This window comes from Terrapene carolina, unplaced genomic scaffold, assembly GCF_002925995.2.
Source record: "Terrapene carolina triunguis isolate 2854851 unplaced genomic scaffold, T_m_triunguis-2.0 Scaffold22, whole genome shotgun sequence".
Classification (NCBI taxonomy): Eukaryota; Metazoa; Chordata; order Testudines; family Emydidae; genus Terrapene; species Terrapene triunguis.
In genome coordinates, this window is record NW_020664373.1 from 19189754 (window position 1) to 19213641 (window position 23888).

General features: G+C 37.5%; 1 protein-coding gene across 1 annotated transcript in view; it reads left to right on the forward strand.

Moving 5' to 3' along the window:
- The window catches only part of LOC112109903 (interleukin-1 receptor accessory protein-like 1), a 541662-nt gene that overhangs the window by 100604 nt on the left and 417170 nt on the right, over positions 1–23888 (forward strand). The window contains exons 3-4 of the mRNA XM_026648313.1: positions 1989–2175; positions 4489–4642. Of these exons, the coding sequence (XP_026504098.1) occupies positions 1989–2175; positions 4489–4642 (341 nt within the window). The remainder of the gene's footprint in view (positions 1–1988; positions 2176–4488; positions 4643–23888) is intronic.

Here is a 23888-nt window from a genome sequence, read left to right on the forward strand (position 1 = left end):
CGGTACCTGATGTTGGCATATGCTCAGCAGGACAGGGCTTCTGATTAGGCAGGAAGGAAAAAATAACTCTTAGACAGGGTAATGTGTTCCAGAGAGATGTGAACCAAGAGTGAGATTCCTGCCTAGCTGGTTTCTTTAGAGAAGCAGAATTACAGGTTAAGTGATTTTTCCCTTCTGCCTCTGTTAGGAAGGAATTTTCAAATCATGGGGTGATATATGCAACATAATACTCCCTTATGGAGACATGTAGAAAGAAGAAAATTTAAAATGTACTAATTAAATTCCCCATGCCTGCTTATCTCCTTCTACCTGTCTCCCAGTAGCATACTCCCACAGTGAGAAAATCCATGCCCCTGGTGAATCGCTTTGGCCCCCTTCTTCTGACAAAGGTTAGGTCATCCAATCATAGAAAAGAAAAAAAAATACCAATATCGGCAGACTTAGGTCACAACTTAGGAAAATGTGTGACTTAGGAATGATCTGTATTCAATAATTAAATTGTTTGCTATGGATACAGTAGTTTTACCAACTCCAATCACAAATATACACGGGAAGCATCAGATAGCTCCAAGGATGGGAGTACAAGCTGACTCCACTCTGGGGAAGATATTTTATATTTGTTGCCTTTCCTGCCCAGAAAAGACATGCATGATTTAAGGTCATTGACAGAATTACTGCACTTCCAGAAATGATATTCTTATTAGTAATTAATAAATAGTGCCTTTGAGGTTTACATTTTCTTCTAGAAATGAGGCTGTGGTGCTCTTTGTATGCTATTTTCCTTACTTTTAGCCTTTTAATCATTTCCTGATAAACAGAAAGAGTAAACAGGTATTAAGACATCTAAAGGCAATCTGAAAATGCAGCTATCTTTGAGAGTCTGCAATGCTAGATACACACTAGACTCTTGTAAATCAGCAGTCATCTCACAGAGTCTGAGAGTGAAAATAAGTAAAGGAAAAATGTCTTAGTGCTCTCTGCAGGAGCCACTTTCAGCAGATTAGGGGTCAAATGCATTTAAAGAACAGTAGGGGAAGATGCTTGCACTGTCACAGTGTACTGCTAGAGAGTACTCAACCTTAGACATTCTCATCCTGCCCATCTGGAAAACCAAAATGAAAAAATAAATCCTTTCAAGTCATTTTGTCTTTGAGACTAATTAAAGTACATAGTGAAATGAGGAAAGCAGAACAATGTTCCCCAGTCTCTGGGTGTCTGGCATATCAACATATGGCCACCAAAGGAAAGTAATAAGTTGCAGGACAGAGCCCAAGCTAATGAAAGCTGAGGATAATGCAGGGGTAACATTTTGTCCTGGGAATATGGGGATGAGAGGCTAAGGTAAACAAACTGGTAGTCCTCTAGTTTAAAATACACTGAGATTAAACTGTTTTCTATGGGGTGAAAGGCCACAAGGCTGGTTTTTAATCAAATGATGTTTAAAACTATATTTTTAATTACTGCTTCACTTGAAAACCTGCTTACATTTGATGAATGGGGAGGCTAACACGCCAGTTCATGGTGTGATGCCAAAAGTTCCAATTTGACAGTAGGCTGCTGTGCAGTAAACTGAATTGTTCACCTCAGAGAGCTGTTGTAATAGTGTTTGGCAGAAGGATGATTATGGTGCTTTGCTGGTTAGTGCATGAAGCTTTTCTTGGCCTTTACTTAGGAGGAAGTTGCCCGCCAATAAGCAGTATGGATGGACTATAATGATGGAGGGACGGGAATTCAGAGGAAAGGAAAGGGTTCATTCATGGATTTAGGCCAGTTATTGTTATTACATTAAAATCTAGTGGTTGAGGTGGGGATTGCAAAGAGAAGAGCCTATTCTGAATAACTAAGGACTACACACAATACATAAAGCAAGAATAGTTTGATTTCTCTCTCTCTTACCTACAATGAATATAACTGCATCAAAACCAATTATGTGACTGGAATTTATTTTTCACACTGGACCCATTATTTTTATTTGTGTTATATTACAGAAACTCTACTTACTGTATGAAAGTATCCATCTCACTGACAGTGGGTGAAAATGACACTGGACTCTGCTACAATTCAAAGATGAAGTACTTTGAAAAAGCTGAACTTAGCAAAAGCAAGGAAATCTCATGCCCTGACATAGAGGATTTTTTAATTCTATATAGAGAGCCTGAAATCCTGTGGTATAAGGTAAGGAATACAGAAGACTTCTGTTGCCTTCAACAAAATATTATGTCAAGTTCTGCTGCATTTTCAATAATCTCAACATTTTATCTGGACGTGATATACAGCTTGGGTGGATTTAAGATACATTAATAATAAGACAAGGGGGGATAGGATGAAAAAAGAACTAGATGGTAAAGTGTTTTAATATACTAGCTTTTTAGTTGTAGAGACAAGGATTCAAATGCTTTCTTAGGTAACATTGAAAACTCCTTATTTGCTATCTTCCTATTCCCATCTAGCTGTATCACAAAACAACCAAATAATTGGTGGTCCTCTTTCAACTGAAAAGTCCAAAACTGGAAAAGAAAAAATGTTACCAGGGTGGTCTGGTATGATACACATTGGTAAGGCTGGGTAGGGAAGCAGACACAGCAATTGTCTGCACTATGCCAGATTCAAGCTTATGCTAGTAGAACCCTCAATTTCCAAACATGAAATTCACTCAGAAAGATATGAAGTGAAAACATTATTTCAAGAAGAAGCTGTGCACATTTTTTACCTGCATGCACAATTTAAATTGTACCTCATACAATTCAACAAGAATCCCATGTTTTCAATAACATTAAAACTTCAAATCTCTCCAAGAATAAAAACTCATGTTTAAGGCTTATGATCTGCCCATTGTTTGCACAATTATGGGAAGAAAAGGGAAACGACGATGTCCCAGATAGAAAATTAGCTTTCACTTAAAGTATCCATATTTCTCTATGGTTTATTGATAACTTTATTTCAACATTGTGCATTAATTTGCTTTTCTGAAGAGTTATTTAGGCCCTGGTTCTGCGAGGTACTTGTTTAATGCGGCTCCCATTGACTGCAGTTGGAACTGAGGACGCTCAGCACTTTGCACCTTGTAGGGTCTATTTTTTAATGTACCCTAGTTCCTGGATAAACCAAAATATTTCTGATCTCATAGGTAAACCTGAAATAAGTTTGTGTATACAGGAATAATTAACTGTCATTTTCCAGTTGAAACGTATTTCACTATGCTTTCTCATTATAAAAACACACAGATGTACCTAGCCTCACTATGAGTACTTGTAAATTGTATTGTCCAGTGATTATAAAGAATTATGATCTAGGAGGATTCTGGCTGAGCCACTGCCTCTGAAAATGTAGGGTAATAATTATGTAGCCCAACTAGTAGCTTCATCTGAAATATGCTATCTAAGATTTAAAATATGTAATAGAATACATATCTAAGGATTTAAAATGTTAAAAACTATTTTCCCTTATTAGGTTGCAAAGATTCATAAAAGACCATTGTGGGTTATCATGTGCATGGACATATTTCTATTCTAACAAATAGTCCGAATGACATTTACAAAACTAGCCTGTATACTATATGCACAGCAAGCTGCTATGCTGGGCAAAATGAGCAGATTATTTTGTACTGTTACATCAAAAGTCTCAAAGACATTAGTCCATTGGCCTGTAACTTATTTCTTAGAAAGATGAAGTTTGGAAAACCCTGAAAAATATCCAAAAGCATGCAGCTATATCATGTTTTACTTTAATTATTTGAAATCTAATAAGGCAATTTGAAAAAAAGAGGAAAAAAAAAAACAATATGAGAGGGAACCAGTAAAAACTGCCAACACATACACAACTCTTGGACCAAAACAAATTTCAATCTTGCGGATGGGCCCACTTATTAAACAACAAAATAAGAATGTATTTCAGCAAGAATGAAACATATAGAATTTTATCAGTAGCAATTAAAATTGGGACACATTATATTTTGTATATATAAATAGTACAAATTAGACATTGCGTTATCTCATTGAGTCAATAGTAAGATCATTGATAAGTAAAACCTTTCAAAGCAAATTCTAAGATGATTTCAGGTACGGAGATGTGACTTGCTCCTTCCTTGTTTTCTCATTCGCTCCTGCTTCCCTCCTTTTTGATTAATTATTGCTTTACAATGACTTTCCATGTCCTCTAGCTGTCATTAACATAATGATGATAGAAGTTTTCTGTATATGTAATAGTCCCAGAGACAATATTAATTAGATAGGAAGAATAGGAACTCTTTAACAATATTACTTCAGAGCATCATCATTAAGGGAATAAATTCCCTGCCTTTCTGGCATCCAGACAGCTCTCATGTGACTCAATGAAATAGAATATTTGGGCGACTCAGTGTATGTGAGATATCATAAGTAATTATCTAAGCCATTTCCTAGGCTCTTTGACTTGGGCAATGTTGTCAATAATCACCACATTTAAATACAAGGACTTCAGTCATGGGTGTATTATATTGTCTTTGAACAGGAATGCAAGGCAAAAACATGGAGACCGAGTATTGTGTTCAAAAAGGACACTCTCATCATCCGGGAGGTTAGAGAAGATGACATTGGAAATTATACTTGTGAGTTAAAATATGGAATCTTTGTTGTCAGAAGAACTACAGAATTAACAGTTACAGGTAATTATAGGATCCTAATATCTTTTTCTGATATTGTAAAGAAAGACATTGCCTTTTTTTGTTTTAGGTCATTTGTGATATACATTGCAACTACTTAGCTAGAGACAAAAGTTTTGATGATTGTTGTTTACTCTTGCCTAGGTGATGTGCCCACACAATCTTACAAAGTTCCAATTAGTGTGCACAGCATTCTGAATGAGGTCTAGATTTGGGCCTGTTTTAGAGACCTGTAGGCAGCTCAGGTTTCTGAATGGGAAATGGGGAGGGTGTTCAGTGTTTTGGTAGGATAGGTAGCCTATGCTATTTATGGCAGAAAATAACATGATGGAGCCCACTATATTTGTTTGTGGAATGCTGCCTTTTGAAGGCAACACTTCTAGAACTGACGTTGCTACGTTAGAGCGGCATCATTCTAAGAGGACCTTCCACAGGAATACAACCATGACTCTTCTCCATCAGGCCCACCTGCACAACCACCCAGCAGATCAATCATATTGTGCACACCTGTGAATACTAATGGTGAAATCCTGATCCCATTGAAGTTAATGGCAAACTCACACTGATTTCATTAAGGCCAGAATTTCATTCCATGTATTCCATATCCATCTAGCTCTAGTTCTAATTAAAAAAAAAATCCTATAATGGCTATATCTTCTGAAACATAACATTGGTGACAGGGGAAAAGATGCTTTTAATGTCATTTACATTAAAACCTTCAATGTTCCTACACAAGTTACATCATTGTTTGATCCCACACATATTGTAATAGCAACGTACTCTGTTACAGAAAACAACTTCACTGCATAAGGGTTAGTCCAACGGTTTTTCAGCTGTTCCCTCCTCTCCAAACCTCAGTATCACAAGGGCCAGTCCTAATTTAGAAAGAATATGGCACAGCGCTATCCAAGGAAAAATTATATTGAATTGATTTCTAGAATTATCTGGTAATACTGGGAGATGATATAGGTGCTATATCTTGGGTCTTCAGATTGCAGTGCACTTCATGTCATTTCCAATGCAACATTCCTTAATAGCAGGCAAAGTTTAGGTTTTCCCTGTGGATTGAAGGTGAAATAGATTCTTAGTTGTCTCAGCAACACCAAAAAAAAGAAGCTAGTGGCAGTGTGTTTGGAGTAGGAAACAAAACATATAAAAAAAGAATCTTAGAGCAGGATTATCCATGTCAGGTTCTCTTTGTTTCTCTGCTAAGTCCAATATAAATGTATATCGCATCTGGCAGTTAATTACTGTGTTTATAGTGTGCCTCGATCAGAAATTGTGGAAACATTTCTGAGTTTATTGGAAATTTGTTTCCTTATGTGCTAATGAATCTCAGTATCGTCCATCTTGCACCACTTCCACCCAAAATATGAGAAGCTAAACATAAACCTCATGATTTGTAATTTCCACTTATTAGATTAGTCATTATATATCTGGAAATCATACCATGTGTTGATTTGAGAAAAATTCAGACAATCAATCATGTTTTCTTTAAGCACAATATCCAGTTTCTCTCCATATTTTTTCTTGTGTATATGAAATTGATTTATTTAGTGACTAGAAGCAGGCAATTACTCTAGTGATTATGCTAACAGTAAATATCAATATACCCTGTTTGACTCTCATGAAGGAGAGCAGAGATACAGTAGTGCTGTAGTTAATTTACTCCAAAATAAGGCTGCCAATTATCTTCTCAACGTATGATGTATGCACTTGAGTAGTACATAATCTTTCAGCCCCCCGGTATTCTCTCAATCACTTTGGAATGGTGCTTCCACTGCAAAAATATATCTTATTGGCAAATTTGGTGTGCAGTGTTGTTTGAAGCAGACTAAAACTACAGCTACCACAAAAGGAAAAGAAATAAAAGCACTATGAAGACATGCACTCACATAATCTGTGATAAAGAATATACATTAGTCAGTTCTGTAGTTGCTGGGGAAAAGCTCTATACTTAATGTTAAATTAAAGTGTGACCACTCAAGAAGAGACTTGGCTTACTTTTGAAGTGTTTAAAAATGAATGAGATCAAGAGAGGAGAACTGTCATATTTTTGTATCTGACAACCAGGGAAGATGTAAGAACCAATTTGTTGCAGAGCATCTTAGCAAGTTTAGTTATTTTGGTATTACTGTCGTTCTACATGTTGTCTTTATATTTTATGTGACTAAGCTAAAGAAATAGATACATTGGTATTATCAGTTTTCTTTTTTTAATACATGCCATAGGCTATGGTCAGTAACCATGTTATATTATTATTTGACTTGTGATCTGTGTTTGGTAGGAAGACATGCTGACATTAAATATGTCTTATGTTCTGTTTATGTACTGATGAAAAAGAGTTTATTTTCCAAGTGACATACATTGCAATTTATGTGAGATTATTTCTGTTGGGTTTAAAAATAGTTTAGACTTGAATTCAGGAGTCAGAGAATAAATGTCCCATCCTGATTAAAAACATAAAGTTGACACCTTTTACTAAATTAGCTATAAATGAACTACCTCAAAGCACTCCCCCACCATAGGGGAAGAGAATTATATAGCGGTAGGGCATATCAAGTGAATATATGTGTGGGCCGACTTCTAGACTGATGGGTCCCTTTTCTTCACTGATCTGTCCCTTTTATCCTCTCACTCTTCCTCCTTGAGATGCCTTTCATCCTTGCCTATTCTTCTCCCCTTTATCACCCTGCATCATTTATAAATTCCTGAAGTTTGTAATGTATATGGAAACTACGACTGACAGCTAGTTCCATTAACAAATCTACCTCCCCCAGAAACTAGTCAGAAGAACCAGTCCTAACACATATAAAGTTACTATGCCAAGCCATTTGTGACTTACAACTAGACAAATCCAAAATTATGGAGGTGTTCAGAAAGTGAAAGCAATGAGAGTAGTGCTTCTGAGAAAAACCCCCTGCCCCATATTTACCAGATGCTTTGCCTAACTTGTCCCAAACGTTCCAGATATCTTTAACCCATGCAGATTGCTTTAGTTTTACAGTTTGTATTTTCAAAATCAGGCTTATTATGTAAGGTTAGCACATCTAGCTGGAAACTAGTGACTCTCCATAACCTACAACTATTCCTCTGCCTGTTTTTCCATATTCTGATGCAGAGAATGTGTGGTTATTTTCTGGTGTTTGTATGTATTCATGTTTAATAAATATTGTCTTTTAGGCTTCCTGCCTCTCTCTGTGGTGGGAAGAACTCTCCTGGGGTGTATTGTATTTCCATCCAGTGTAGAATGTGCTATGTGAAATCCATGAGCCAGATGCTCAACTGGAATAAATCATTATAATTCCATTGAGGCTAAGGATAAAGATCTAGGCCTTTATATTAATACCTTTTCCTATCATCAAGTAAAATAGTGAATGCTACAAAAAAGGGATGGTCATCTGGCTGGCGACAGGGTGGCTGTTTTAAATCAAACGCAAAAGTGGATTAAAACAAAACACACGCACACACAATTTTTTGTTTTTTGTTTTTTCTCATGTAATAGCCAGGTGAATCAGGCAGTGGGTGGAGAAACATAATTGCAGGAAGTTTCTGCCAAATTTATTTACATAAAATTTTCATTCCATTTTAGCTGTCCACAGCCCAGATCAGAATGACGGGGTAAAAAAAAAGGCTTTGGCAACTAGATCACTTTAGAATGAATAGGTCAGCTGTGAACAATTTACACTGAAATCCATCTTTCACATTATAGGGCTATTGGAAATCTAGTTTTATGCAGATAAAGTTACTTAATAAGAACAACAGTTTAAAATGAAATGTCTGTCATAACTGATCTTTCCTGTATCTAGTAAGTTCAGTATTCTGTACACTATTATGGGATAGGAAAGATGATCCAGTAGTTAGGGCACTAACCTAGAACTTGGAGGACCTACTTCCTGCTCTGCCACAGACTTCCCAAGTCACCTTGGGAAAATCACTTAGCCTTTCTGTACCTCATTTACCATCTGTAAAATGGGAATATTATCATTTCCCTACCTTACAAGAGTGTCAGGAGGATAAATACATTAAAAATTGTCAGGCATTAAGGCCCAGATACTCCAAAGTATCTTATGCACCTAAATACCTTGGAGGATCTGGGCCTTAGATACTACAATAATAGGGGCCGTGTAAGTTCCTAAAATAGATAGACTTGAAGAGGAAATATGATATCAAGGCACTCTGTGTGTGCAATGGCAGGTTTACAATGGCGCCAGTGGCGCCATGGAGCCGGGCCCATGCTCAGAAGGGGCCCCAGCCTGCTCCACTTGCACTGTGCCCCGAGACCCTGCTGGCTCCCCCCGCCCACCGCTTGCTCCTCTCAGCCTGCCTGCCAGCTGGCTGAGGGCTCCTCTCCATCCCCGTCCCCACCCCCCTGCTTCTCTCTGCCCCCTGGCTGGACCCCAGTGCACCTCTGGCTCCAGGCAGTCTCTGCTTCCCACCACCTGTGGGGCCCCGCCTGTCTCCCCAGAACTGAGCTACCTGGGACTGGTGCAGAAGCCTGGCCAGTCTCAGGTCTCAGCTGGTTTTGGGGCGGGGGGGACAACAGGGGTGGAGGGTGCTTGGCTGGGCCTCTCCAGGCAAGTGGGTCATCAGGGAGCCCGGCTGGGGCAGGCCCTGGCCTGGCTGATCGCACCACTCCCAAGGGGCTGGAGCGATTCCCCACCGTGGGACCAGCCCTGACTGTGCTGCCAGCTCAGCCTGGGCTGGTGAGTGTGGCCGGGAGGCAGGGTATCAGGAATAAACTACCTCTTAGCATAGGGAAAATTCACAAGCTAAACAAAAGATAATCTAATGCATTTTCTTGCCTTTACTTACAATTTCTGTAATTTTAGATGTATCATTTCAGGTATCTTTTTAGGAGCTGGTTTCCCTGCTTGGTGTCTTTCTCTGTCCCGAGAGGGAACAAACAAAGAGAGCACAAACAAAACCTCTTCCCCCCCCACCCCAAGATTTGAAAGTATCTTCTTTCCCCATTGGTCCTTCTAATCAGGTGCCAACTAGGTTAATTGAACTGATTAACCCCTTACAGGTAAGTGATTCCGTACCTCTTGCCAAGAGGGATTTTATGTTCCTGCATACATAAAGGTTGTTACCCTTCCCTTTATATTTATGACACAGGGAGTGGGTCTCTTAGGGGACTGGGGGGGGTGCTGGGCTGTGAGGGAGCGGGGAAGATGTGTGTGTTGCGGCACTAGGGAGTGAGGGTTCTGTGGGGGGTGCTGGGCAGTTGTGGTGGGGTTGTGGGCAGGTGGGCACTGGGCAGGGGTGGTGTTGTGCAGGGCGCTGTGCATTTGTGGAAGGGTCTGGGGGGCGGGGCCTCTGGCCATAGGGATCCGGGGGTGGGGGCTGTGTGGCGCAGCATGGGCCCTCCCCCGAAGGGAAGGGGCACGCTGGCAGCACAGGGCCGGGCAGGCCACTGTGAGTCTGGCAACTACCGGTTTGTAAATAGTGCCCTCGCACTTGGCTGGACAGAGCGGGGCCACCCCTGCCATGCCATGCCACATTGCCTCTGGCTGGCCCCTTGCTCTGGGTACTGACCTCCCCACGCCATGCTCCACTGCCTCCATGGGGGTCCACAAATATGTTTGGCGCTAGGCACACAAAAGGTGAATCTGGCCCTGTGTGTGTGTGTGTGTATGAGTGTGCAATATATTGAAAGCATAGTAAAAATGTAGATTTTCTTGAAAGCTTCTTGACTGGTAATAAATGACAGTATTAAGGCAGGGGAGCATTGCTCTCCTAGTAAAAGAAATATTAGCCATAAATGTAAATGGAGAAGATAAAGTGTGATGACTTGAAAACATAATAAGTAAGACTAGGTACAGTTGTAGTTAACTTGTAAGAGCTTTAAAAGATCACTTTCTATTATTACGCTTATTATGTCAACTTTACCTTCCATACTAGATATCACAGAAGTATACACTTTCACATAAATGAAAGACAGATGCTGTAAATCATATTTATAGTGAAAAGAAATTAAATCCTCTTTTCCTATATGACTTTGAAAGCACTTCTCTATGTTAGTTATACATATTTCTCTGGTGCTTACCACTATAGTTTCTGTGCATCATGTGATCATTAATGAAATAAGCATTATGTTTCCATGAGGTAGGGAAGTATTATTATCCTTACTAATATGAGGTATGGAGGGATTTAAGGGACTTGCTTTATGTCACTCAGAAGTCTGTGGCAGAGCCTTGAAGAGAACACCGCTATCCTGTTTCTTCTACCTGTACCATCCACTTCACATGGAATACTGAGTATTACTGAGCATGATACTTTGGTATGATACAATACAACACAACAGAGAGCATACTTTTATATTATATCAGCTGTGATACAGGATGTGTGATGCACTGGTGCTAAGCATTAGGGAAAAGAAGCAGCTGCTTTTTTTTTTTTTTTAATGTTCGTAACACAATATTAAGGGAAAGCAAAGGACGTAACTATTTCATACACACCCTGGCTCCAACCTGGAGACTTCCTGATGTCTTCCACACGGGCCCTCAGAAAGTTGGGAATTCAACTGTTTCCCTAGAAGCTGCTCTCTCTGTGGTTGTCTGGTCACCACTGAATTGCTCGGGTCACCATCTTGTAGGAGCCGTTGCCAACATGCTTTTTTGAACAGCTGATTATTTATGTCCAGGAAGTTGGAACAGCTGCAGCCTTAGAGCAGTCCTTTTACATCTGACTTCTCTAGGCTCCTCCTTCCTTCCTTTCAGCTGGTGAATAATTGTAGTTCCAATTATGTGTTCCCTTGATTTGTGGAAGGTGGAACATCTTCACAAAAGTTTTGATGGATGAATGGGGCCTGTGTGTTGTGAGCTGACACAAGTAATGTGGGAAATGGAGCAGCAGCCTCCAGAGCTGCTTAGGGACAAATCCTCCGAAGAGTGGTGGTGTTGGGTTTTTTTTTTTTTTTTTAAATTATGGCGTAATAGTGGCTCAGCTTCGTTACCTCCGTGTTTCTGCCTAGACACACATCTTCCCAGCAGACAGCAGGTAGTGAGCCCTATGTCCTTCTACTCTTCTTCTATGCACTGCAGCCCTTGTTTCTCTCCCACACCAAGCAGACTTCTGATGGGGAATCACTATCAAAGTCCCAACCTAGTAATTTGAACTGTGCTTTCACTGCTGCTGCTCTGAATACCTTGTATATTAACATCAAAGTTAAAGCCCATCTCCAAGCAGAAGTGGAAGCAAAGGCTGTGGTGCAATCTCTGATTTGGGAGTTTAAATACAAATATATATATTTTTTTCAAACCAGACTGAGAATTTGCTCTAGAGGAACTTTTAAAATACCTAGTGTATTTAGTGCTGAAAATAGTGGTTAAACAAGAAAATCTCTATTTAATAGCACTAGTTTTGCATTTTTTTAAAATGTATTGGTAGAAGGTTCACATCTTCAGTCACTACTTAGTGCCTGTTCCTTACTGAGAATAATTGTTAATTTACTTTATGTACCCTTTGGAGCAGTATAAAGTAAATTTATGTCAGATAATACCTTTCCTGAGAAGCCATATTTCTTTTCCTTTCCCTTTGATTTTTCTTTAGTGCTGGTGAAAAGATCTCTATCTCCTATCAGAAATGTGCTACTGTCTAAGCAATCTGAATCAATTTCCTTCTTCCAGTGACATCTGTTTTAGAAAGTGTTATCTAAATTGAAAATTATAAATTAGATATTTTTTTATTCTTATAGGATATCACAAACAGAAATATTCACTTAAACAAAACACTTGGTTTTGCTGGGTTTTGTGTAATAGGTTTATCTATAAAGGAAAACCTGCTATATATTAGAGTTTTTGTGAACATTTATACCTTCCGATTGAATAGCATCACCCAAATTATTTATTAATTGGAATTTTAAAAAATAAATGCATGTTTCTGATTCCTAGCAACAGTCCAAAATTAGATATTATGGTTAACTTGGGCCAAGGAACACAACATGGGCCATAAACACTTTCTGATCCTGATTTATTCTTGAAATGTTTAATTTAATATTATACCTCATTGTGCCCATCCCACAAAGGTATCTGCAAGTGCAGATCCATCTTGCTAGCATGGAGTCCCATTGAAGTCAAAGGGAATCAACCTGGGCATAAGGGGCTATGCAGTGGATCCCTTTGCAAGATCAAGTCTCTCCTGTAAAATGTATACCATAAAACATACAGGATATGCAATTGAGCCCTATCAGCCTTGCTGTTAAACATTAACATATGCAATTCCAGCCTGGCCTTTTGTGATTTTTAGCATTACATCAATGCATTTTTTTGAATTCAGTTAAGAGTAAGAAGTACTAGTACCTTTGCAAATGATATCAGAGCTAATCACCTGGGCCTTAATCATCAAGTCTTTTTTCAGGGTCAATTTCTGTTACATAAAGTAGTGCCTTATTCTTGAGGAGTAGTCCCATTGAAATCAATAGGGTAAGGTACACAAGTAAGGGTGTCAGTATGTGGCCCTCAGTTTTTATCAGCTTTTCCCAGGCATCTCTCAAAGGGATTTGGCTCTCGTTAAAATCTGTCTCAAGAAAAGCACATCACAGCAAACCAAGTACACTTTGACTTTCAATGCTGCAAAATATCTCATGGCGTATTTCAGCAACACCAGCAAAAAAAAAAAAAAAATTAAATTCTCCATGGCTTTTTTTCAAATGTGCAAAATCACCATCTTTGTGAACCTATTCTTTCAGCTACAGTACAATAGCCTACAGCTCAAACTTTAAATTCCTGTACACTTCTATTTGCTAATTGACTGCAAGACAAAGCCAGAACTTCAGCACAGGAAACATGTAAACTAACCTCAGTATGCTGCAGGCATATTTTAGTCCTTGCTTCATATGCAATATAATGACCATATCCTGCAAACACTTTATGCGTGCGAGTAATTTCACTCACATTCATAGTCCCATTGACTTCATAGGGCCTATTCATGTGACTCAAGTCACTCATTTGTATAAGTATATGCTTGGTTGAGCCTTAAATCTATACACTGTTAGGCTTAGGTCTGAACATTTCCATTCATTGAAAGAATAATGATGCTGGGTGAAATCCCCATTGAATTCCATGGCGGGGGTTGCCATTGACTTCAACAGAGCCAAGATTCCATCCACTGGCTTTAGAAACACCAACAGATTTGAAATCTGTAATCCTGACCTATGGTTCATCCCTGTTACCAAATGCTGATAATTTGCTTTTATAGATAAAAGTATTTCCATATATAACTGACCAGCACCTGCAATTATTACCATATTCTGGGTCACCATTTAGTCTCATCAAGACCAAGAACTGACATGTTGCAAATGTGTGAACTGGTGAATCACAAGTTTTTCAGTCTAAAATAATGTATTTGCTTATTCACTGTACATGCAATTTTTTAAAGTATATTGTATTTTGAAATAGACAGGGAGTCCCAGTCCTTAGCACACTGTTGGCTCAAACCCACAGTCCCGATGCAGGCAGACCTTTCATTTAAATCAATGTGATTTTAGGCTCAGTCCTCTAAGCATGCTCACACAGAAAAGCCAAAGAAACACCTTAAATATAAAGATGCCCTTTAGTGGTCTTTAATTTGCTCACAACTATTTTAAATGCCTTTCCCTACCAGTTTGTTCTTTTCTATCTGATAAAAACAACTTTTTCTTTTTCTGATTTGTTATGGACTAAAAGCAAAAAGCTTTTTCTGCTTCTGGTTATCACATCAGCATCACAGCCTATATCATTGCTGATCTAGTGATAGGGTTTGTTGGTTAACTTCTGCTTTCTTGGCTGTCTGACAGACTTTATCTTCTCAGCACAAGAAAAACATTGCTGGGATGTAGTGGGTTTTTTGTTTTATTTTGTTTTTTAAATTGGTGATAGATTAGTCTTAAACATAAAATTTTAAACAAAAAATATTTACAATGCAGTGTTAGAGTTGGTCAGATTTGGGCCGTACGTAATTTAGGAGATTTTTAAACAGCTATTTATGGGATATTTTTTGTGGGGAAAGAAGGGATGTTCAGTTTGTACTGATCTATATTTCAGTTGAATGACGGAAAATCTATGGTTCATTTTTTTTCAGAAATGTTGTGAATTTAGGTTTTGCTTGTTCATTTGTTTTGTTTTAGTTCCTGAAATGCAAAAAACCTGTTTCAGTGACTTTAGCTTATAATCAGTCTTGATTATATAACTCTTTCATTTATTTATATTAATTGAGACGGTTCTTTATTTCATATAGGTATTAAGTACCAAAAAATAAATATTGAAGAGTAGATTACTCCCCTCTCCCCCCACCCCCACCCCCAGCTTTTGGAACTGGAGAAAAGACTAAATATGTTCAGTTTCTACATTTAATGGCAGGTACTAACCATTCAGTCCCGGACTGATGCACCAGCTGATCCTATAATTATCAGGGTTGATGGTTATTCCTTTTGTTAATTAACCTGATACACAATCATCATGCATTTAATTCAGCTCTACAATACATTGAGAGAGAGATTCTATTTACTGTACAATTATTATTCTGTGACAAGAGTAATAAAATCTAAAGCAAACAATAGAGTTATTATGAAAGCAGGATGCTCATAAAATCATCCCAACGCTTCTGGTAATGCACTAAATCCTTCTAGGTATAACAAATTCCTGGCTAAAGAGTAATTAGAAATTAGTGATCTTCTTTATAGAGCAATCATTTCTGTGTGCCTAAAACCAGGGGCTAAATTAAAACCCTATATGCATTTGAGAAATAATAATCATAACATTCTGCACAGATTTGATGAAAAAGGTTCTTTATAAAAGTTCAGTTAATGTACTCGTATAAGGCCGTAGCAGCATATACACCCCAGATTCATATGCAGAAAACTACACGCAGGGATCTATGTACCTTACTGAAAAAAACAAGACCAAATGTAATGAAATGCATGTTATTGGTTATATGTAGAAAATGTGTATTAAAAACACCTTTGGCAAATTTGTAAAGAAGGATGATTTGGTTTTGCTGATGATGACCTTCTGGCCTCTTTACCTCTGTGATGCAATTAATGGTTTGCTATTCCTATTATAAGCTGAGTCTTTTTAGAGTCTTATTAATTCTACATTGTGTTCTCTTCCTTGTCTATAATGCCTCCTCTTCTCGATTATCTGGTCCCACTCTCCTCCAGGTTTAGATCTATTCCAAGTCTTGATTTCTGCTTACATGTCATTGCCATCACTATTGCCACCCTAATCTTGATCGATGGTCTTACTGAGTCTTTGATTCCTACTCTCCACTTCCTTTCACATAGCCCCGGGGCACCCACTCTCAATGATAGGGCATTTTCTGGGGAGAATAAGTGGTTGGGTGTATAGGTTTTTTTGTGAACAGTATTAAAATGGAACAAAACCTATGATAGCTTCATTTTATTAGGACATTTTTGAACCCAGAATACTCCAGTTAGTTTGAAGAGCCAAAAAAGCAGATTTGTGCTATCCTTATCTGCAATGTACCACTACATTCAAGGGACCTGCAAACCTGAAACAGTGTTAATGAATGTCGCTCAATGTAGTGAACAAATATATCTGAGTTATAACAGTTACAGTTTCAGGTCCAGCGGAGCCACATAATTGATTTTTCATGGGGTGAACTCTCTTTTCTTAAACAAAGTGTCTTATTCACTACCAATAGTATTGACATTATGATGTGGATGAAAGTTAAAGGGATTTGTTATTTGCAAAGTGCTAATAAAATGTCAGTAGCAGATTTAGTTGTATTTCTTTATTTGACCCAAAGATGAGGAAATTGATTTTTTGGAAATACTACCACAGAGCAGACATGCAGTGTATTTCTACGTAAACAGACCCTCATTTGTGCTACCATTATTTTTATTTTCGTCCATAACTTGATGGTTGGCAAAATGATGGCTATGTTCATAAGCATTTTCTATGTCAAGTTAAAGCCGAGAGGCACAAATACATGTGTGCCCAAAAGGTTTTTCAGCATTACTTTCAAACTATTTAGAGAAATGCTGTTTCTGGATGCCATTGAAGAGTCATATTTGTCTGAGTCAGTTTATATCTGTTCATGACTCAAACTGAAACTTTAAAACATAAGATCTCTAATTAGATGTTGTTGTGCTATTTATTGGTATAACAATAAAGTCAGTAAGGTCAGATTTATCCCACAAATTGGGAGAAACTAGTGTATATATAAAATATAGTAGCTATATAGTGGTGTTGAAGACTACTAAAGATGTACTGAGCTAATAAGCCACAAACTGAATAAGATATTTCAAAAATTAAATAAACCCATTCTTAAGACACCCAAGGTGCTTATTAAGCAACCTTTTAAAATGTAGTTAAATGGTATTTGATGTTAATGTTTTGAATTATTCCTATGGAATCAGAAGACTTTATTTTATTTTTATGTTTCCTTTGAGTATGCTAATGCAACATTGTCCTATAGTATCATTTATCATTTCTTCTCCCCTTCTTAGAAAACTGTAGATAATTGAACTGTACAGAGTACAGAATACTCCCAATGGAGTAATGTGTGACTTAATTTTAATAAACAATAAATAAGGTATTTAAAGTATTCAGGTGATTGTGTGCATATAACACAGCTGCACAGCACAGTATTTGAGCCTTTTTGTGGAACTAGATTCTGTCAGCATGCAAACACATTAACTGTACATAAGGTCTGAAAGCTTAGGACACACTTTATGTTGGGCTGTATTAAAACAATAGTAGAGTTCATTATCAGTACCTTTGTTTTTCCCCTCCTAAGATTTATTGGGTCTTTTTTGGGAAAAGAGGGTAGTTTCCTTTCAAAGCTTCTGGCATTTTATGGTATGAAAAGAAGTATTTGTACATAAGACCACAGATAACAATCAAATGTTGAAATTAAAAATCCGATTCCATATTTCCAACATACATATTGTCAAAAGTAAATTGTCATGTGCAGGGTTTTTATTTTTTTTTTAATGAAATCCTTTAAAATAATATTCCTGCTTGAAAATCTCCTAGTATTAAATGTTGACATTGGGATTGGTGAAACAGTTGGGCTAAAATGAGAAGAGATCCAAATTTACACCCCAAACTCAACCAGAATTGAACTGAACTTCTGATATTTAAAATTGTTTGGTCAACCAGATTAAAGAGTTACTTGTGCGCATCTTTGCACCTCACAGTTCTGTCTGGTGTCAGAAGCAGTCCCAGGGGGTGGGGTTTTGAAGGGGGAACCAAACACACACAAACCATACACCACAACCAGAAAAAGGGCAATCAATGTGATTTTCCTGTCCTATCAGTAGCAGGACGTTGAGACTTGCAACCAATTAATCGCACTCAAGAGGTTTGAATAAGTTTTAAATAAGAACCACCATACTGGGTCAGACCAGTATAATGGCCCATGTTTCTGGCAATTGGAGGTTTAGGGACACCAGGAGCATGAGGTTGCATCTGTGCATCTAGCTATCCTCCACAAACTTATCTTTTTTTTTTTTTTAAATCATTCTTTGGCAATGAGTTCCACAGGTTGGCTGTATGTTGTGTGAAGAAATGATTCCCTATGTCTCTTTTAAACTTGCTGCCTATTAATTTCAGAGGGTGACACCTAGTTCTTGTATTATGTGAAGGGTAAATAATACTTCCTTATTCACTTTCTCCATACCATTCATGACTTTATAGACCTCTATCAAATCCCCCCTTAGTTATCTCTTTTTTAAGCTGAACAGTCCCCGTCTTTTTAATCTCTCATCATATGGAAACTGTTCAATGTCCCTAATCATGTTTGTTGCCTTTCTCTGTATTTTTTCCAATTCTAATATATCTTTTTTGAGATGTGGGGGACGATAACTCCACACAGTATTCCAAGTGTTGGCACACCCTGGATTTAAATTGTGGCATTATGATATTTTCTGTTTTATCATCTACCCCTTTCCTAATGGCTTCTTTATAAAAGTTCTGTTAGCTTTTTGAATGCCGCTGCACACTGAGTGGATGTTTTCAGAGAACTATCCACAATGACTCCAAGATCTCTTTCTTGAGTGGTAACAACCAATTTAGATCCCATCATTTTGTATGTATAGTTGGCATTATTTTTTTTCCAGTGTGCTTTTCTTTGTATTTATCAACATTGAAATTCATTTTCCCTTTTGTTGTCCAGTCACCCAGTTTAGTGATCCCTTGGCAACTCTTCACAGTCAGCTTTAGACTTAATTATCTTGAGTAATTTTGAATCACCTGCAAATTTTTCCACCTCACTTTTCACATCCTGTTCCAGATAATTTATGAATATGTTGAACAGCACTGGCCCCAGTACAGATCCTTTAGGGACACCACTATTTAACTCTCTCCATTGTAAAAACTGAACATTTATTCCTACCCTGTGTTTCCTATCTTATAACCAGTTACTGATGCATGACAGGACGTTCCCTCTTATGCCATGACAGCTTACTTTGCTTAAGAGTCTTTGGTGAGAGAATTTGTCAAAAGCTTTCTGCAAGTCTAAGTATATTATATCCACTGAATCACCCTTGCTTGTTGACTCCCTCAAAACATTCTAATTGACTGGTGAGACATTATTTCCCTTTATCAAAGCCATGTTGACTTTTCCCCAACATATCATGTTTGTCTGATAATTTTGTTCTTTAATATAGCTTCAACCAATTTGCTAAAGATAAGCTCATGAGGATTGCCTCCGAAGACTTTTCTAAAAATCAGCATGATTTTAGCTACCCTCTAGTCATCTGGTACAAAGACTTATTTAAGCAGCAGGTTGCATACTACAGTTAGTAGTTCTGCAATTCCATATATGTGTATTGCTTCAAAATTCTTGGGGTGTAAATACCATCTGGTTCTAATGATCAACAACCATTTGGATGTTTATTGAAATCTCTGAACCATTTGAAGATTGCCCATCACTAATCGTAATAATAGCATAACACTAAATTCTGTCTACAGATATACTATGTTCAGGGGTTAAATGAGCATGGAGGGACTTTGAATATATAGTGTATATATATAGTACATGGTGTATTCAGAGATTCTGGTTTCTGTCTTCTTGGTGACTGTGACTGGAAAATGAGTTTCTGCATTTAATTATGTACACATAAAACCCAAACCTCGACTCTTATTTGCCCAGAGTTCCAAAATGCTTGTCCTTCTGCTCATCTCTTTTGGGTACAATCACATTAATTAGACGAAGAAACAAAATGGAGACTTATTTTTGTTATCTAATAAATTCCTCCTCCATGGCATATCTCATCAACTAAATCAGATATACTCTAGCGAACATATTCAGGAAGGAATTTCTTAATCCCTGTACATTCAGGGATTGTTGGGAACAAGTCAAATGCTAAACACACACACATTTAAGACAAAATTTCAATTTGAAAAAGTAGGCATATGGTCCTAACCCAAATGAGAAGAGACTTCTACCTGAAGGAAACTCAGCCCAAATAAAATAATGATTTTGAATACATTTTTCTCCCAGCTCTCTAAGATCTTGATTCAGCAAAACACTAAAGTATGTGCTATGTTGAATAGGCAGGGACGGACACATGTGCTTAAAGATAACGTTACACAAAACATTTGTGGTTTATAGCTCATACCTGGTTCTATAACCCATACCGTTGTGATGAGTACATCAAAATGTTCCACAAATATTCTTTTGAATTAAAAATAACTATAGTTGTGTTTGTGCCCATTTTATGTTAAATTCCCTTTAATATTCTAAAGAAATATTTACAGTAAGGGACATTTACAAAAACATTGTATTTCAAGCAAATAATTAGAATATTTTGACTAACTCTAATCAAATTGTGACCGTGAATTGCTCACAAACAACCTACACAAAAAGAATTAATCATAAACGTTATTTAGCAAGTAGTTCAGATGACAAATACATTAAAAATAAATTATAAGCTGCTTGAGGACTATTCTCAAATGAAGGAAGGATATATTGTTTTAAAAAAAGTTGTGTTCTAATCCAGAATTCGTTGGTAAGATCTAGTTTTGGAGATATGGCCTTACTTGTTACTGAAAGAGGTTTACTTAAATAAATTATTGTGCAAACATTTTTGAAGTATTCATCCATCTCTACCAAAAAGCCACAGATCTTATGGAGTGATGGTCTTTTAATACATGTAAAGGGAGCACCATAAGGTTTGTAAAATAGAAATAATTTGAGCAGCAATCAAGGTTTTTTTTTGTGCGTATGTCCCAAAGTGTCAATTAACTTTCTTAATGTTTAATTAATTTATTAATAAGGGGAATAATAACTTGTGTATCAGCATGAGTTTGAAAATAAGTCACCTTTGGCTTTGTTTCAGAGTCAGGATTTTGCGTGAAATCCTGACTAATTTGAAGTCCATAGTTGTTTTGCCATTGACTTCAATGAGGCAAAGATTTCACCTGTGTGTATTTGGATTTATACGTTATGAAAGATCTTAACGTATATTACGTCAAAACAAGTGAAAATAGGCCAAAAAAACCAACAACAACCCACCACTGGTAAACCTTGAAAATTGGAAGCTACATAATCACTTTAGGTTTTTAGTTATTACTTGTTCTCATGTATTTCCTTAGGAAAATCCCAAAGTAATATATCATGATTTTTTAAAAATAGACATTTCTAAAATACAAATTTCAAGTTGTAGGGCAGTAAAGAGGATAATAGCCTTACAGTGACTATACATATTGAATGCGGCATCCTTTTTTTATCCTTTAAAAACATGAATGGGGAAATGCACCCCAAGTAAGATGCACAGTGGGATATCAGATCTGGCTGAAGCAGATGTTCTTCATGATCTTATACAGCAGTGGTTCTCAGACTTTTGTACTGGTGACCCCTTTCACACAACAAGCCTCTGAGTGCAGCCCCCCTTATAAATTAAAAACACTTGTTTATATATTTAACACCATTATAAATGCTAGAGGCAAAGCGGGGTTTGGGGTGGAGGCTGACAGCTCGTGACCCCCATGTAATAATCTCGTGATCCCCTGAGGGGTCCTGACCCCCAGTTTGAGAACCCCTGCTATACAGTATGACTGACTTGGCGAAGGGCTTGGTCCTATGTTCATTAAAGCCAGTGTCAGAGCACCCATTGACTTTTTTCGTTCAGGATCAGAACAAAGATGTCTAAGAATCAAACTCCATCTGATGGAGAGATGTATAGCCTATTTGCATCTGTAGAGCAGTATACTTAACGAAGTCTGTGTGTAATGATCTGTAGACAAAGCCACAGGGGGGAAATTAGTTCTGCAATCACATGCAATATCTTTTGGGGTCTGTATTGTATTAAATCTATTAATGGTTTCTATATGTGTTCTATTCCATGGGATGAGGGTTATCACAGCTCCTATAGGAACTAAAAATTGGGGTAGGAGGAGTGGGATGATTAAGGTGAGTCACTGAGACTAAACAATGCTAGAGAGTACCACTCCTGGAGTGGTTTGCATAACATGTTTCAAGCTGGATTTTCCAGAGACTTGGAGACAAAGAAAGGGCTTCCGGTATAAAAGGATGCGCTTGAACTGACACAGGGCCTTCTTTCTGATCCAGCAAACTGACAGCACCTTATGTCCAAAGGGGGCCCCCAACACTTGCAGAATTTGCTGAAAAGACTTTAGCCTATTAGGGCCCCTAAAGATTGATGGGTGACTCCTGATATGTTTAGTGTGTGTTTAAATCTGTTTACTCTTTTATATGTTTTCTCTGAAATGCTTTTACCTTAAGAGTAAATGTGCTTGCTTAGAAAGAGCTGTGCTGTACATTGTAACTGCTAGAGTAGCCCGTGAGGAGTGGGAGCAAAGAACAGGTGCTGGCCTTTAGGCAGACTGGCTTGTTGGGGATATCACAGTGTATGATTGTATGTGCAGCCTTAGAACCAACTGGTTAGACTAGGATCCCTGTTCAGACACAGGTGATAACTGGAGACCTGAGACCTGACTGGGAACTCCTGGAGTGGACCATGGAGGGGGGGGGGGGGCAATACGGGTGCAGTTGGCCTGAAACTGTGACATTAGCTACATAAAGTCCTGCTTTCTTTGCGATAACAATTAAATGTGTGCTTAAGTACTGTCCTGAATAGAGATGCTTTCCTGAATTGAGGCCTAAGAGCACAATACCATATGGTCCTTTTGTCAGTATTCCCAAAGTATATTCCAACCAATATAAAATATTATTGAGCATTTATATAGGGTTGTATATGTACCAAAATGTGTTAATAGTTTAAAGTATGTTTTCTCTAAGAATTTCCTATTTATTTATGTATTACTTTTTTCTTCTTCTTCTTCTACAAATTTACTCATGCTAGTACAGTTTTTCTCCGAAGTTTATATTTAAAATGGAAGTGTATATGAAAAGAAGTGGGAATGAAAGAATTAAAATTATATCATCATTTTGTATGTTTCTTTCACTTATCTTAGTAAGGGTTTAGCATAGGAAAATAATATTGACATATTATTTTTTTCTTCTGTTGGGAAGTTGATAACATATGGTAATTGTTTGTTTGAATATGGGAAAGAAATTGGAACCAGCAATGACATTTTTCATTCCTTTTGTACAGTTTTTCCCCTCACTTTGGTGTACTTAATTCAGATCCAGAACTGCATTAATTTTAAAATATGAGATATGAATTCATGGAAACAAGATTGAGGAGTGATAGAAATCAATGGATTTCCGTCATATTCTTTTGCCTTTATAAAAGATGGAAAAAAGAGAGCTGAAGTATATGAATGTCTGTCAATTTCATCATCTTCAAAATATCTCTCTTCTCATTCCCCCTCCCCCTCTTGTTAAATAAGTTCATGGGATTTCTGCACAGACACTGGAAGAAAGTACACGCACACAATCCTTCATATAGATGGAAGTCAACAACTTCACAGATAGATGTCTATATTTCTTAGAATAGGTTTGCGCAAGCTACAGAAGACCAGTAGAAGTTCATTGAGTGTGACCTGCTGCATGCCTCTCAGATTCACATTTGTAGTTCACAGGTTTTATGTCTTTGTGAGTACTGGAACATCTTATGCAATGTTTCATTATTATATAATGATCCCTAAGATAAACAATAGATTTGTAATAACATTTCTACTTCTTATGGTACAACTATTGACAGGCACATGACATGTTTTATTAAGTTATTTAAAACATTTTCTATAACTATTTTGTTTTATTTTGGCAGCAAAACTGCATTATACTCTATTTGTAGCACTAGGTGAACCCATATACTTCCTGCATTTTGTTAGAAAGGGATAATCTACAATAAAAGAAATGAAGTTTCCCTTTG